At 34.4% G+C, this 18061-nt stretch overlaps 1 protein-coding gene across 2 annotated transcripts in view; it reads left to right on the forward strand.

Annotated features, from left to right (window-relative positions):
• Window positions 1–17341, forward strand: part of LOC124354583 (protein Wnt-5a-like) — a 194961-nt gene extending 177620 nt beyond the window's left edge. For both annotated transcript variants that reach the window (XM_046805151.1, XM_046805150.1), the window contains exons 2-7: window positions 3460–3686; window positions 4493–4673; window positions 5240–5351; window positions 5630–5732; window positions 14159–14326; window positions 14419–17341. In XM_046805151.1, coding sequence (XP_046661107.1) covers window positions 3460–3686; window positions 4493–4673; window positions 5240–5351; window positions 5630–5732; window positions 14159–14326; window positions 14419–14606 — 979 coding nt within the window. In that variant the 3' untranslated portion in view covers window positions 14607–17341. The remainder of the gene's footprint in view (window positions 1–3459; window positions 3687–4492; window positions 4674–5239; window positions 5352–5629; window positions 5733–14158; window positions 14327–14418) is intronic.
• The last annotated feature ends 720 nt before the right edge of the window (window positions 17342–18061 follow it).

Consider the following 18061-nt stretch of genomic DNA (forward strand, 5'->3'; position numbering starts at 1 on the left):
TATATATTGAAAATTGCTGATGAACGATCCGCTCCAAACACTTTAATAAAGCAAGGAGTATACTTATTGGCCTGAATTGTGAAGGATTTTGTGGAGAGGAACACTTCTGAAGTGGGCGAACTAAAGCAGACTTCCATGTCAGTGGGAACATTGAAGTAGCCAGAGATTTATTGAAAATAGCAGTGATAGTTGGAAGAGAGTGACTGGAAGAGTATCTTTTATTAACCTTATAGGAATGCCATCGGCCCCCGACTGCGTTACTGGACATCCTTATAATAGCCTTTAACACATCTGTCTCTGTTATCGGAGTGAAAGAGAACTGAAAACTCAGGTTTATCAAAAGTAGCACCCTTCGAGCTCGGAGACATACTCCTGAGCCCCAGACTGATCAACAGGAATCTCAACAAAGAAGTTGTTGATATCATCGAGATTAAGGGAAACCGGGGAATAAGTGTTAGGCTTGCCGACTCCAAGATCTTTTAGTTTTGACCATAAAATTCTGCTAGATTGTTTTTTAGACAGGGTATCTACAACACAATCCCTGATGTCATTGATATATAACATGAACATGAGAGGTCCGAGAACGCAAGAAGTCTTGGAGGACTCGCGCCTTCACTGTTTCCACATCATAATAACAACTTAAAATGAAATCATCAACGAAATATCTTAACTACTTGTCGGTGTTCCTTTAAATGTGATGAAATCAATTTCTATGCAGGCTACGTACACCAATGCTCTCAATTTTATCTACAAAAAGATCATGGGAAACCATATCAAATACTTTCCGTAGACCAAAATAGACACCTGAAGCAGATGTACCTTTGTTCAGAGCATTAATTGCCTTATCTAATATAGTGTGAACATCGCACTGACAGTTGAACTATCTTTGACAAATCCAAACGTATTGTTGAACAAAACCTATTTTTGAGTAATAAAACACCACAATCTAATTACAATTTCTTTTTCAAAATCTTTAGAACACGTTGATGTAATAGACATTTTTTAAGTTGTCAAGATCCGCATTGACTTTTTTGTGAAAGTGTTTTATGATAGACAGTTTTAAATTATTTGGGAAAATTCCACTTTCAAAAAAAAAATTAAATAAGTAAAGAGGTAAATCGATTAGGAATTCCAACATGATTTTAGCAGTTTATATATTATTTTATAACAATTAAAGGTGTATTTTGTTTACGTGAGATTATATATTGTATTTATCTCTTGGAAACAGGCGATACAAATAAATCAGAAGTGTTACGACTCCCTTGTAAATACGAACTAAGTTCGAGACTTGTTTTGGATCACTAATAACAAGAACTTTTTTCATTTGTAATGGTCTGAGGACAAGAAGAAACCCATTTCTTAATCTATTTTCATTTAGTATTTCCCGCGTCGCCTTAACTTTATTAGAAGAGTTTTGTATTTCGACAAATACTTTGGGTGACACTTAGTGATCGTAATACTGGTCCTATACTGCCAACTAATGTTATCTTTTGACGAATAGGAGAAGAATCCAAATCTTTAGTCAAATAATACTACTAGGCAACTTCATCACGATGTTTCAACAGATATCACTAAAAAAACCCTACCCACGATAAGTACTCCTGCGAATCCTTATGTGTTCTCTGAATATGCGTGTTTAAAGCCAAAGGATAACAAGACAAGTTTTGTCATTCATACGATATGCCTCGTAGAAACTAGACAAGTTTCCTTATTCAGTAAATGTATGAAGATATGAAGATTGTCATTCCAAAAAGATCGTCTAAGTAAGTACTTAGGGTGATTAGCGTCACTTATTCGTAGCGTTCGTTATTGTACTGTCGTTGATTAAAATCTCAAAAAAAATAAACCAAGACAAAGAAAACATTCTACACGTAATACGAAATTCTTAAAGTTTAAATAACTTTGGCGGATAAATAACAACATTTATTATCACCTGTTTAAATGTGTATAGTAATAACACTTCCATAAGTAATAAATACTTATTATTCTTGAATTTGACTGGTATTAAAAACGCAATTACTATCCGCTGATTAAGCCTAAAGGAAGTTTCGAAAACCAGTGGGGCGTGGTCAAGAGGGATTTAAAAAATAGAAATAGGACTATATGTTAACCAGTGAAGCTAAGCATTTCTAGGTAAAATTTCAGTACAATCGGTCCAGAAGTGTTTCAGTAATTGAGTAACACAGTCCTGCGCGTTTGTACGCGTTGTACGCACGCACATAACATTATATTTCTATATAATAGTATAGATTACATTGTGCTTTGATAATTAATTTATTGTTAAGTTATAACAAATGGCTTTGCGGTAAATGAGAATATAGCTAATCAGTCTGCTTCAAATGAATTGATAATTTATGTATCTATTACGTTTAGTCTACATATATCTTTAATCTAAATGGACATTAATAAAATAGTCGTAACAATTATTTTGTGGCATCCTTTTCAAACCTTTAGACACTATCACTTTGTTTTTTAGTTTGCTTATTAATTGGTCTAGTTTCTATTTTATTTGTCCAAAAATATTGTTGGAAACGTTTTACATTTTAAGACACCAAACATTGATTATTACTGAAGAATTAAGAAAAATAATATCATGGCACATTGATATTTTACTACTAATTTAATTTTAAAATTCAGGAAATCTTGATTTTATCCTCTGCTCAGGTCATAATTTTCAATCGCTGTTGAAAGGTCCGGATGAAGCAGGAGGAATTAAAATAGGAGGGGGCGGAGGTGTTTTCCAAATCCAATCACTGGAGACAAAGAGTTAATTGTGTTAGCAGTAGATTCTTGGCGGGAAGGGAGAGAGGGGTGTTTGGGCAGGTGAGTCTAATTACCCAGGTTTAATGAAGACGTAGGCAAGGAGGAAAGATAACTCCCAGTTTAATTATGACTCGGGGCCTCACCGACCAGGCTCGCCTCCACAAGCTCGTATTTTACCAGCTGATTGGTTCTCGCTCTGGTACTGGCTGTAGACAACTGCAGGCACTAGGCTGAGAGACGTGGCGTCGTTCCCGCCATAAACATGAACATAACCTCACCTTTTGTCGGGCGGTGTCGTTTTTAAATGCGCAGTTAAACGACCGCATTACTGTCATTGGCGGATGGTTTACAACACACTGGCCTGTATCATGTACTAAGTACGTTTACTGTATTTAGATAGTGCATTTACAGTTCTATTGATATATCAGTGAATAAAGGTAATTTATTAATTGTGTTTTTGATGTTAAAAGTTGGTGGTGGAATAATTTTTATCATCTTCTGAGATAAACATAAATTGTAGTGACTGATAAATTGTCATTCAGTCATAAACATACCCGTCAGTCTATTTTCCTTATTAGTTCATGCAGAATTGGAATAGAGTACGTTTTATGCTAACGTACAAAATTATGTATGTTACTTGTTGCATTCTTTCTGTTGCTTTGATTTGCCATCACAGATCAGCCCTTGTTGTTGCAGGCACATGGGACTCTTGGAGGAGACGTCTGAGCCTCTACCATGTGGTAGGACTCCGGGCCTATCACCTGGGCAGACCAAACTGTGTCATCTCTACGAAGACCACATGCCTGGGGTCGGCCGAGGTGCCAGGGCAGGCATAGACGAGTGCCAGTGGCAGTTTCGACACCGACGATGGAACTGCTCTATCGTCAATGACGCCACCGTCTTCGGTCCTGTCGTCAAAATTGGTACGTTTATTTTTGTAAACAAGATTTTATCTCTACTGGTCACATGTTTCCTCAACAATATTTTAACTTGTTATCGTGTATCTACAGCAAGACTAGAGATGATACAGTGGGAAAGATACCTAGCGTCCCTATTCTCTCAGGCTATCTCTGGCACTTTACCTTGTCATATTGCGATTGGTTCTAGTTCATAATTTAATTTTTTTTAAGTTTGCAAAAGTACATTCAAGCTTGGTTGAAACGTCCTGGCATCTACAGTAATTTCTTCTCTAAAGCTTTATTTATCACCCTTTTATCGGCTTTGTGTTCTGTCTTGCATCACATATATTCACTTAGCCTTTAGCAGAATTTGTAAAATTATATTCTTTATTCTGCCTGATTTACAAATTTTATGGTAAACCGTACAAGAGGCCGAAGGTTTCCTCTAGAACTAAGAGGAAATGTAACACCAGTTATCAACACTGCTCTTCAATGACTGCACATTGCTGGGTTCACATTTCCCTTAAACGGCTTCAGGTCCATTCAGTCCCTGACTGGTAGTAACGTAATCTACCTCAGTAGTACTATTTAAATAGGATAAAACTACATCGAGTAGCATATAGCAATTTATATCACACGTTGATGGACGACAACAGATAGCTTAGGAGTAAAAACTGCATTGTTACTTCTCTCTCTTGCATAACCGCGTGGTGAGGGATTCGAACGTCAGGAAGTAATCCCGACTTGGTATTCCAAGGGGAACAGAAAGAATCTCTTAAGAGAAGAATTTATTTTTTTCTGACAACTACCTAGATGTTATCTTGTTGTAGCCAGCAGGGAGGCAGCATTCACCCACGCCATCGCAGCGGCTGGAGTGGTCTACTCCATCGCGAGAGCTTGCAGAGATGGCCAACTTAGCTCCTGCGGCTGCTCCAGATCAGGGAGACCACGAGATCTGCACCGAGACTGGATATGGGGAGGGTGTGGAGACAACCTCGAGTATGGATATAGGTGAGATCATTTATGATGGGAATTTCATGTGGTGTAGTCGTGAAAAATAAATGTTTACCACGTGGTTGGATTTTAAACTATACGAGTTGAACCATCTCTATCCCGTACCTCTTGGTTGTGTCTAAAATGAAGGTGTACGGTGCTTATTTCTATTTTATAATTAGCTTCCACAATTATAATTGCTAACACGTACCATTTATAGTGGTTGAACTTTTTACTCCCAAAGTCCAGCTTCACCTTAACCTAGGTCGTATCAAAATGGTCTACTACGTAATACTTAAAAGGGTAAATAATCTAAAAAGTATTTTTTTTATACTAAACATACCAAAAACTATTCCTTACAACAACCATATATTGAAATTATACTTTTATATTCTATTAGTTGTTTAGACTTTTAAATCCACTACCACTTACCAATCACTTCTAAAATTAACTTATTATATGGGCAGCAATAACGACAACTGAATAAAAAAAAGGCTTTGGCTGCTTACTTTTTAATCGTATGCCAAAACGTAAGGGTTTACAGATATTTGGTAGAATATTTTGAAAACTATAATATTTTTCAGGTTTACTCAGGGGTTTGTTGACGTCCGGGAAAGAGAGAGGACGTTCAGAAGAGGGTCTAGGGAGCAGGCACGTGCTTTAATGAACCTCCACAACAACGAAGCTGGTCGAAGGGTAAGATTTTATCATTCGGAAAGACTCCATAATCATAATGCCAAGTTTCCAAGTCTGTAAATGGGATGGATGAACATTTTCTGCAACACAGTTTGTCTCATTAACCTTTTCCATTGTAAATCATGAGTTTTTCCAACTTTATAACCATATCAAGTGGTACTGTGGCTGGAAGCATATTTGTCTAACTGAATTTAATTAATAAACGTATATTTAATTCCACCACTTACGGGAAATATTCTTTATAGTATTGTCATTTTGATTTTCAATTGTATCCGCAGGCGGTGATCAAGACGGCTCAAGTGACCTGCAAGTGTCACGGGGTTTCCGGATCCTGCAGCCTTATCACGTGCTGGCAGCAGATGCCTTCTTTTCGGCGGATCGGTGAGTCCATTTTGATGGCCTTCACTTGTTTCGTTAGTAAAGGACATTTCATAGTTGCAAATAAGTGTCCGCGGCAAAGTAAAAAGAGCTGTCCGTGTATACATATCTGTTTATTAAAATCTTTCTTCGAATGAAACAATTTCTAGTAAATTCTGTGTAATGCTATCGTTTTTGGTTTGTTCATTAAAACAATATTTTCTGAATAGTTCATGGTTGTAAAACTTAAGCTAGTTACTCAAAAGGCAAGTTTTTGTTAAACATTTTTGTATACTATGATTTTTCTCTGCGTTATCATCCATACATGCTTGTCTATGCTAATACCACTAAATAATCTTTGTAAATTGATCCGTAGAATTATGTTCGTCAATTTTTACCTTTTAAGAGTGGGATAAGGTTTATTACAATTTTGTAGGGTTTTGTTTGATCAAGATTTTGCTTACGCGTTCTGTTAGTTTTCTGTTTGAATCTAGTGAATGTGAACAATAAAAAAGCCGATAAGGAACCAATTATAATAAAGTTAATTTTCTTTCATCTACCGCGTACACAAGTGTCTGGCACTTGTCTCCACCCCTACAAAATCTTGCTTCCTTCTCCACACTCTTTAAAGGTTGCGTTCGCAAGCTTTTGGTATACAGTTAATAATATTGATATTCGTTCAGGATGTATAACCTTTTAATATTTATTTCATTTTGCTATATTTGATACAAATAAATTTATGTTATTTATGTTGCTAAATTTAATAGTATAATAGATCATTTAACCAACATTTTTACTCTTTCGCGTTTTCCATTTTTGCTACAATTTAAATGTTGCACAACTTTTTTATTTGTATGAAATTCTTTGAATACAAGTAGTAGCACGAATGATAAGCTTTCCATAAATATAAATGTATTTTTAGTTTGATATAGTGTTGAGTTTAAAACACGCATCATGCTGTACGACACCTTGTAGTCGTACCGACGCGACTCCGGCTTGACGTATCAATGCTGTATAATATAACTTTGACTCTAATATTTATCTTTTTATATTAGAACTTCAGTGTAGTGAAATGGATAGTATCAAATCCTTACGCTAACTAAAACTCAAGTCCATAGAACTTTCAGCACTATAACTAAAATTATATATTCCATTTCAAATATAAATTGTATTTTGGTTTGTTTTTATTCCGTATCCAGATACCGCGGACCCACATAAAGTTGTAATCTTGTGCATTGAAAATGTAATAATCTTATTTAATATGTGTGGTTTGTTTTTGTCTTTTATGTTAAATTTATTTACGTGTAGATTGTGTTTTGTTGTTGAGTAAAACTTATGTTTAGGTATGGTCAGAACATAATGTTAAAATATTAAAAAATGGGTAGATAATTTTATACAATTCAAGATAATTAAGTTAATTATTTCACAATTATTTTAGCTTACAGTACCGTATATCAGACATATTATATATATATATATATAATATATATATATATATATATATATATATATATAATAAAATATTAGATCTTAGGTGTCTTGCTGTCAGTGGTGATAACGGTGGGTTTTGAGGCTAAATATGTTCATAAAGAACTAAGTCAAACAAGATGGAAAAAGGAAACTTATTTACAACAGAAACAGTATCAAAAAGTATTTGATAAAGATTAATATTTATCCGTTACTTCACTAACGCTCAGCCAAAAGATGTTTATGCACAATCTTTTAACTTAGTAGAAGTTAATTTTCAGGCAACATTAAAATCGATAGCACATTTCGTTCTCTAGATATTCTGTGGAACAGACAGACAGACAGAAGAATATATTTTTTCAGCCAAATATGCAAAATTCCAAGTCTATATATTTCCGTTGTTGAGATATCCTGCGGAGAGTTAGCACTAGCACTTAGCCTAACCCTACTGAGGGATAGGCATCGTCATCGAACTCGATGTTGCATCTATGGAAATTAAGCTTCATGCCCAATTTTAAATCCATACTTTAATTAGTTTTCAAGACATACACGATAGAGAGACATACAGATAGGCAAGTGCTGTCGCTAATGCTTAGCCCATTATTGCATACCGCTTACATAACTGTACGTAGAATTATGCTTATTTATATACGTTTTTACATATCCATATCAATATATTGTCTCGTACATTACGGAAGCGTAAAATGTGTTATTGATCTAAATTATTTTATTTAAACTCGTAATCTGTTGGGTTCGTTCGTTAAAGCAAGGCCTTATATACACAAACCTCTCCTCTTCGAATACAAATAATTAATATATTACGATACGTTTTATCGTACATTTAAATTATTTTTATAAACATAACGTGAAATATTGCTTGGGTTGAATTTGTTTTGTCGTCACTATGAGTTTACATGTTGAAATTGGGATCCTTCTTTTAAACTAACAAAGATAAATTTCGTCAAATATCCTCTAAAGTGTAACATACTAATATTTAATATATACAAATGTTTTAAATACACGTGAGACAATTATTTCTAATAACATTATATTATTTTATGTTTATAAAGTCAATTATTATCGCAAGATATTTATAAAAAATTTTAACCCTGATCCGCAGCTAACTTAGTTAATTCTAACAAGTCAAATGTCAAACGAAATCATGTCCTCGTAAAAGTAAACCTAACCGTCAAAGTTTATCCGTGATGGTTTTATAGTTGTACTGATAAATTAAATTAATAAGATCTTTTATTAAATTTAATTTGATGGTACAACTTTAAAACCACCACAGATAAATACTTTATAAATGTACAGATCATCTGTACATTTGATAGAATTTTTCAGAATACGAAAAGGAGAAAAATTTCAATCCTTGTTAAAATTAATGAAGTTACAAGTCGTCATTGATTGCAGATTTCAGTGACACACTGGACCTGATTGTAATTCATGAAAATCAGATTCGAAAGGTCCTTTATTCTAAGAGGTTGAGTTCTATTTGTTTTCTGCCTTCTTATGGACGTGGAAAGTGTTTTAATTCGATTATCTGGACAAATCCATTGTTTATTGTTAGGTTTATTTTACGTGTGTATTATTTCTTGTTAAAGGTATTCATGTGTTCCTTTGAATAATTCAGATTTGACCCTGGAGGACATATCTGTTATAAAGGTCTATATATCGTCATGTACATGGCAATGTACCAACCCACGCACTCCGAGTCTTGTGAGCATGTTCTAGTGCCCAAGCTCGGCGCCTCTAGTTTATGTGGTTTTGTGAGTTGTTCTTTGTACTAGTGGACTTCAAACTACTTTAGTAGTAGCGAAAATTTGCAAGAAACATTCAATCTAAAATCTTCTTTCCAATCCCTGATGAGGTTAAGTAATAAAATGGACTTTATATTTCTAACTGCGTTTTCCATACTCATTTTGTGTTTAAAATGTCATGATTTAAAATGCACTTCTTTCAGAAATATGGAACTTAATGACTTATTAGATTACTGAGGCTAAAGCTTATATTAAAAAACAAATTTTATAAAGGTTAGCAAATCACTAAAACCATTGAAGCTGAACATTTCATCAAAAATAGATCACTTCGTTTCGATGATTGGATTCGGTCCTCTTCTTCATGTGTCAGTAAAACGTATTACATAATGCAAAACAATCGCAAATCAATTATTGTTTAACAAATTCTTGTAACTTATGTAAGTTGGTAAGTTTATTACAATTTATTGATTTTTAATTGCTTTAATCTCATATTAGAAGACTTTTGGTCTCCTGAAAAAGGGGATATATTCCAATCCTCGAAACGGGTTATATTACCGTAATATATAACAATAGCAAAATAATGTAATTATTCAAATCATTCATCGTCAATAATAAATTTTTAAACAAAAATACATTTCAGTCCTTTTGATTCCAGCAGCGTATACAGGTGTTGAAAACCCCCAGAGGCAGGCAGCTATCAGAGTCAGCTAGGCCTTGAAGGTGTAATCCCTCAAAGGCCTTCGATCTTTGAGAGGCAAAGCACTTCTTGAAGTTTCGATATCCAAATACTCCCGTTAGCCGAAAAATCCATTTTTTCCCAGAAATCAGAATATTTTACACACCATTCTAACGCTGGAATGTCACAAAGGAACTCCAGAAGCCAGGGCCTTTCCAAGGCTCGAATTTTGTGTGGAAATACTTTGGTTCTAGTATTCGGACATCTTAACTTGTGGTCATATATGGGCTTTGTTACAATAATGGTTAAGATAATGGGTTAAGCAATCACCATATTTGGATAACCACAGAGTGGTTAAAATGTTCATCGTAACCAGGTTAATTAATTCTTACAATCATTATAGTAGGATCTAAAGAATTTCGACTTGTTAAATCTAATTAAACTTTTTTGCATGCCAAAATGTACGTAGCAGTTCTAAAGAAATTTTGAAATATCAAAGCGCTGATGCCATAATAGGGAAATTAAAAGTCATAACCAAAATATACGTAATGTAATAAAACTATAATATTGCTACTCTTGATTTTTAAATTAATCCGTTGTAAAAAGAATCCAGAAATAAATTCACTAAAACTGAAATTTTCATCTATTTTGCAATAAAAAACGCAAGCTTATCTTTAGAAATGTACAAGGTTTAATAGGAACAACGGATTCATATTTGTCAGTATTAGAATTGGGTGTGAAACTATTACTGGAGTTAACATTATGTACTGAACAAGCCGCGGGGATAAACCAACTGTAGATAAAGTAGAGTCGTCTATTTGTTCACAAGACTTAGCTTAATCCGTCCCACTTGCAGAACAACTCTGAGAAACGGGATTAGCCTCATTCTAATTTCACTCTTTGATAAGTGCTGCTATAAAAGGGATACAAGCGCCATCTTGTTGTCAGTTTGGAGAGCTCGGGTTAGTCGACTCTTGTCTAAATCTCCCGGTAACGTTGACGAGTACTTCCTCTATGCGGCGAGGCACGGCGCGGCCGATATGTTTGAACTGGTTTACCGCAAGGCTTATTCCTAGGACCAACAATATTTACCGTCAACAGCCGCGCCTCACGTCAAGTGGATAGCTGAATTAACACCCAGGCTTCACTAGGGCGACACCAGCGCAAATACACTTTATCCTTTCTTCTTGGACCGTTCGTCTTCTCCTATCTTGGCTCTTGAGCTTTCAAGAGATCTTCCATTTAGGCTACAAACTTAAAAATCTTATTCGACATTAAATGCCCATCTTGAATTATAATTTGAAATTAGTTATTTACTTTTAATTTAACCAAGCAAATAACTTAAAAAAAATTAATTAAGTTGTAATTCATTTCAGATTTCGTTAATTTTTGAAGTCTTTATTAAGTAAGACAGACTCTACACTATTCTTATAATAAATATAGAAATTTGTTCTTGGACAACGATTCGGGAAGTGCTTTGAGAATATTTATTCCTTTATAGACTCTATCGTTAATATATAGTTTCTGAACTAACACATTGAAATTGAAGTTTTGCGAATCTAGTACAGTACCAATAGTCTACAGAAGTAAAATAACTTTATTTAGGTATTTATTTTACGATAGGTACTAAATAAAATCATGGTAAAACAACTGATGCGTTTTAGGTCAATCTAATAATATAATTATGTGTATGATTAACAGATGCTAGTTGACTGATTAATATGAAACTTTGCATGTTATAACGGGACTAAAATACTTCTTTTTGCGCCGATATTGAATGTACTCACAGGGTGTGGTAGAAAGTCGTAAATATAATCTAATCATTTGTTGTTATACAGTTTCATATTTATCAATTGAACTTATGTAAACATTTTTATTAACGCTTGTAAAATGTTCGTATATGACTAAATAAATCACACAATTATACATATTAGATTCATGCAGGTCATCTCATTAAATGTATCAACTATGGAGAGACAGCATGGTATTTTCGTCTGTGTACCTTTTTTAAGAGGTTTGTCTAGAATATTTGCGTATCTATGTTACGAATACTATAAGTCACATTTGGAATCGGATTTAAACAGTTTTCATATTGTAATTGACACAATAAAGATCCACAAAAGTAATTGTGTTAAGAGTGTAAAAAACCTATTGTATGGTTAAAAACTATAAAAACGTGTCTGCTCTCATTCGTTCATCACATTAAACACTGAGTTTGTGTTAAACGCTGGTTGACTGAGCCAAGGAAAATGGGATAACCTTTTTGTAATATCACATAAAACAAAAACACCAAAGCACTTGTAGGGATGGAGCAGAGTTGACTTTGTAAAGCGTTACTTGGGCTTCACGGCTTTATTGCACAGTATCACAACCTCTTATGGAAATTCAAATAACCATTCAAAACAGTATGTACCGCTTACACTGAAACATTACAGAGGAAGGTTGGAGGTGAAAGGACGGCCCAGTGCAAACCCTTGATTGAAACGCCTGGAGGTGAGACGTTGAGGTGTGGCTGTACCGTTCTAGAGGAGTTAGTGCTCTGTCTGAGCTTGTTCACCTTGTCGATTTAAATCACGTCTCTTCTTATCAACAGAGACTGCTACGATGCTGTGATACGGAGGAAATTTATCACACAATCATACATATAATATTCATGCAGGTTATCTTATTAAATGTATCAACTATGGAGAGACAGCATGGTATCATTTACACACAATATCAACCAGCTCGGAAGTTATGTGTTTTTATGGAATGTTGAAAAAGGAGAGATTATTTTTACTTCCATTTTGGGTTGCCCTTACCTGATAAAATCCGGGATATCCCTGTTGTGAAGCAACTGCGGCCTGTCAACAAAAAGTATGCTTATGCTAACATATCAATCGTATATGCACTATCGTCTCTGAAACAAGAAATCGATGTAGATTTTAATTTATATGAAGTCCTTGTCAATGTAATTATTTGTATGAGGATGAAGATGTTGGTTTGTAAAATATTTAGATATCTAGAACATATCTTCATGGTGTGTATGATTGCAATAACGCGCTTAAACCATATATTGCTTCTCAGTTCAAACAGTTTTGCAGTACAATACATTCATACTTAATAACTCGATATAATATTAATTAATTTACATGAATTCACTGAGACATTACATATGTAGCTTTCTTATTAGAAAAATTCGTTAGTGCTATGTTTCTGACTCAGAAGAATTTTTAATTGGTTCATACTTCTTATAGACTCATTATTAATTATAACAAACCACAAACATAACTTAAATTCTTTCATAAACAATTTACGCTTAATGAGTTTTTATTTCCGTTGCAAAACACATATACGAAAAATACAGAATCAAACCTTATACCTACTGAAGCTATGTAAAAGCAATAAATTTCTTCCATGTTAGGAAATCAGAATCCAAATAGGAAAACTGATTACATAAAATATGTTGCCTCAAAAATACTACGTAACCAAATATACTTAAACAAACTGAAAGCTGAAACTGGCTAATAAAATGTTCTGAATAAATCACTTCTACGTAACGCCTTGTAAGATTCAAAACTAGGCTGTATGTAGAAACAATCTATGAATAGAGTAATGAACTGTGATTAGGAAAAGAAAACATACTGTATATCAGGTAAGAGGTAAATATTGAATACTTAATTTATTTACGTTGGACAGTTGGTTACCGCACTGTCTAAAGTGTCCATCCATCTTGAGATCTGAGATAGAGATAGTTCAGGTTCAACTAATATGATGACCGTAATATTTTGTATTAGTACATTCTACCTCGTACTTTACCGACGCTCACCTTTATTCTATTTGAATGTTCTGCGTTTAGTAAAACAAACCAAAAGGAAAGGCATTCTTTCCTTGGATTGATAAAATAGATTGATTGTTATTATTGTAAGCCGATTTAAATTAAGTTATTGTAGGTTTCTTTATTTGAACCCTAAAATAACTGTTCCAGTCATTTAATAGAATCATTCATTTGTTAAACGGAACTTGATCTCCAAAGTTACGTACATCTCTTAATTTAAAATTAAGGGCCGCATAACATTGTTAAGCTATATTTCTCAATTTTTTAGTATCTGTCGCATTGCAGTAAATTAAATGTAAAATGCTATTTTTAAATCTGTTTACCCCTACCTACTCTTACAAACCCTATAACAACTAAAATAACTAGTATAAAAATTATGTTACAGGTACTATACAATAAAAAAAATTAGTCAAAATGTAAAAATTGTTTTCAATAAATGCTTTAAATAATAAAAAGATCAGTATCCTAATTTTCATGAGTAAGACTAGTACTAGTCACCTGATAGCACAAGAAACTGTTCTACTATTTCAATCTTTGAAGGTGCATTGTAAATTTACTACCAGGTAGGCTGGAGCAGTATTTTGTGTGGCTTATGAATACATAGCAAATATTACTGACTATTATTACATTACCGATACGCCTCCTTATAAATTCAAAATAGTGTAGTATAAATATTCTGGTGAAACTTCTCTACCGCTAAATACTAACGCTGGATGTTTCCTTGCTCCAGGTGACTATCTGAAAGATAAGTACGACGGTGCTACAGAGGTGAGAGCCAACAAACGCGGCAAACTCCAGATTCGAGACCGCAGGTTCAACCTGCCCACCGCCAACGACCTGGTGTACATCGAGGAGTCACCTAACTATTGCCTTCGCAACCTCACACTGGGCTCACTCGGTGGGTCTTCTCAAAACCTTCTATAGAACATTGTATATAGTATTTAAGTTCAAACATACCGTGATAATCCATCATTTCCCCTCTGTAACCAGGTACTCAGGGGCGAGTCTGCAACAGGACCTCTCACGGCATGGACGGCTGCAACTTGATGTGCTGCGGCCGCGGCTACAACACGCAGAAGGTCACTGTCAAAGAACGTTGCAACTGCAAATTCCACTGGTGCTGTTTTGTCGACTGCAAGACCTGCATCAAGACTGTGGACATCCACACCTGCAAGTAGTTCCTTCTCTTGGAGCTCTTCCATACCATCCCACCTCGACTTTACCTGCTGTCCAGAAATCGCCGTTTACAGAGCAATAACGAAATCTTTGCTGCTGTTTCTTCGAGAACAAGACTATCAAGCACAGGTGATCGGTACACATCCACACCTAATTATTTCTCCTGGGTTTCTCCCAAACTATTCCAATTGTACATCCTGATTAAAAGTATTTCCAAAGGTATGAGATCTGCTTGGTTGGCTGAAAACATTCAAGATCTTGGACATCTCCACTTGCAGTCATTTCTTACCGTATTTATCGTGGAACACTTATTTACGAATATACAATTTTATAAACTAATACACTCCTAATTCCACTACTCTAACAGCTACAAGATCTTCTTTTCGGAAGAGGGCATACCTGTAGTAATTTGTTGAATCTTTATTGCACCTCAACTTAACCATATTGATAACAGTAATGTTGATGGGATTTACTGGTGCTACTTCGTCGATTGCAAAACATTTAAGACTGGGTGTCAGTGTTACGGTTCCTTCTAATGCAAGACTCTTGTAATAAGATTGAACAGAACAGTGTTGTATATTATTTTTAAACTCTCCCTAATCATTCTACTTGACTGTATAATCCTGATATTAATATTCTCGTGGATAATAATATGCTGCTCTGTCGATAAGAAACATGCACCAAGCCAATGTCCTGGAGATATTCATCATATTTGACTCTACTACCCTTTATTTATGTACCAATATTACGTAATACGTGAAATATTACGTACTCAAGTTTGTGAGTACAAGACTGAAGATATCAATACTCATAAGCGGCTCTTATACTTTGGCATAAGATTGTACAGATGTACAATACAGTGGTATTGTATATGCGGATTGTACTTTATTTTTATAAATTAACGGATTGTACTGAATAGAATCTCAATGGGTGTCAAGTCAAATGATTCGGGACATTCACCCTTTTCAAGATTTTGTCTTGTGAGAGAAATATCTCCAATCTACCCCGTCCTATTTACAACGTAAGTCAGCATCATCTAGCACTAAACTGCCTCCAAGCATACAAGGCACGCTGCACTAATTGTATCCTTGTATCCTGCTGAGATGTCCAACTTCGTGGAAGTTTGCTGTAATTTAGACAATTTTGAAGATATCTAAGATGAATTTTCTTTGCGTAAATAATTTCAGTATTTCATAATAACATATTTATTTATATTTAATATAAACAGTTAAGTATTGTCATTATATTAGTGAAGCTTACTTTATTACTTACCCTCCTCATCAAAGGTAATCTAAATATCTTTTGCCGCTTATTTCCACGTATGCTTATTTCAGTTTTTAAAAATATTTTTACACTTTTAGAGGAATTAAATTATTAATTTTTAATATTGGGATTAAAGACTGTTATGTGTGTACTTGTGCACTACACTCAGAATAACATGTTAACCCGTATCAGCCCAGATAATAAAGTGAGAAATGAACATTCTGTGTGAGGATTGACTATATCTCTGTGTCTTTATGACTGTTACGGGATAAAAAAATAAATGTAACTGATAGAAATGTAATAAACGTTCTCACTTCTATACTTGCTCTGTCTTGTACAACCCATTGTTATAAACGTACTGCCATGCCTCCTTGTTACTATTAAACCTATTTAATTGACATTATCACTAATTGTTATCATTTAATAACAAACAAATTCTAAAGAAAAAAAATGAAGAAAACAAATAAAAGTATTGCTATTGTAAGACTATTACATTTTCTGTGTGCTCTTATATATTTTGAACGATTAGTTGGAACTAATTACCCAGAATATTGTTGTTTTATTTAATTTATTGTGTATTTATAAAGAAAATTATAGCGATACAGTGCAGAGGTTTTCAATGAGATTATTTTTTACATTATTAAAGCATACTTAAAACGGTTAGACCTTGATGACTCAACGTTAGTAACGTAAATAATTGATTATCTATATAAACATTTAAAGTATCAGATTCATTCACGTTTTAAAAATTACTAGCGTTACTTCTCATTGTAATTATAGCAAAGTTTTGTATTAAATGAATACAAAAGTTCATTCTGTATTCATTTTTAATATTGGAATCGAACGTAATTTCTACGATATTAAAGCATGATGAAATGTATCTATTAATTCCTGTTTACACTATACATCTTAAGATTATAGTTCAAATCCTGTAAATAAGTTCTATATCGTTTAAATAATTGTCAATTTTTAGTATACATTCTGTTATATACACCTAAATGTATTGTACCAGTATTATTTCCACTATTTTCTTGTACATATAGACATTATATTGTTACCTTCATTCAATTTACCATTTATAGGAGCTTATAACTTCATGTTCATTTTATGTGAATAATGTATCCCACATCATTTTCTTTTGTGTACAAATGAGGATAATAGTTTTTATATTTCACTTAATGTTAAGTAATTTAGGTTAATTTATTTTCTAAAAGAGTTTTGTACAAATAACTTTGCTGTTGTAAATAGTTATCTATACTTCTTTAACAATTTCGAGTAATAAAAGTTTCTTTGTGTAAATTCAAAGTTGGTGTGCCAAGAAGTATTTTGTGTTGTGATGAATTGTACAACTTGTACTTATTGTATTTTGATATATTTCTTTTGTATGTTCATATTTATGTGTACACATCCCAGCGCTCATCTTACTGTGCGTCAGGCTGTTATTAAATGTGAAGACATTGAAATGTTTGTGCCATTAGGAAACTTTATTTCCCCCTTTGTCTACACGACACCCTTTAAACCTATCAAAGAATTAATTCAACATCCATTTAGTTTTATTTAATTTAATTTTTTTACGTTATACAAGGCTAAATTAGATTGGTAATATTGAATTATACACACACATTCTGAAACTTGTAGTTTTAGTATGCCTTCAAAATTGTTAGGGTGCATTAGCAGGTATCGAGACCATTCAAAATGGCTCTCATGTCACTTTCAATGCAGAAACCATAGTTATTAACGAATTGTGCCTGAGAGATTATTATTAAATATTGTGCGTCCGGCGGAGGGGGGAATAGGTCACGAGGTCACCGTGGAGTTCTGTACAGCGAGAGGGTTCCGTGCCACCGCACCTTGTAAGATACTGAGGGGTGAGTGACCCAGGAGGGGGGAATAGGTCACGAGGTCACCGTGGAGTTCTGTACAGCGAGAGGGTTCCGTGCCACCGCACCTTGTAAGATACTGAGGGGTGAGTGACCCAGGAGGGGGGAATAGGTCACGAGGTCACCGTGGAGTTCTGTACAGCGAGAGGGTTTGAGGGGGGAATAGGTCACGAGGTCACCGTGGAGTTCTGTACAGCGAGAGGGTTTGAGGGGGAATAGGTCACGAGGTCACCGTGGAGTTCTGTACAGCGAGAGGGTTTGAGGGGGAATAGGTCACGAGGTCACCGTGGAGTTCTGTACAGCGAGAGGGTTTG

This window comes from Homalodisca vitripennis, chromosome 2 (assembly GCF_021130785.1).
Source record: "Homalodisca vitripennis isolate AUS2020 chromosome 2, UT_GWSS_2.1, whole genome shotgun sequence".
Lineage (NCBI taxonomy): Eukaryota > Metazoa > Arthropoda > Insecta > Hemiptera > Cicadellidae > Homalodisca > Homalodisca vitripennis.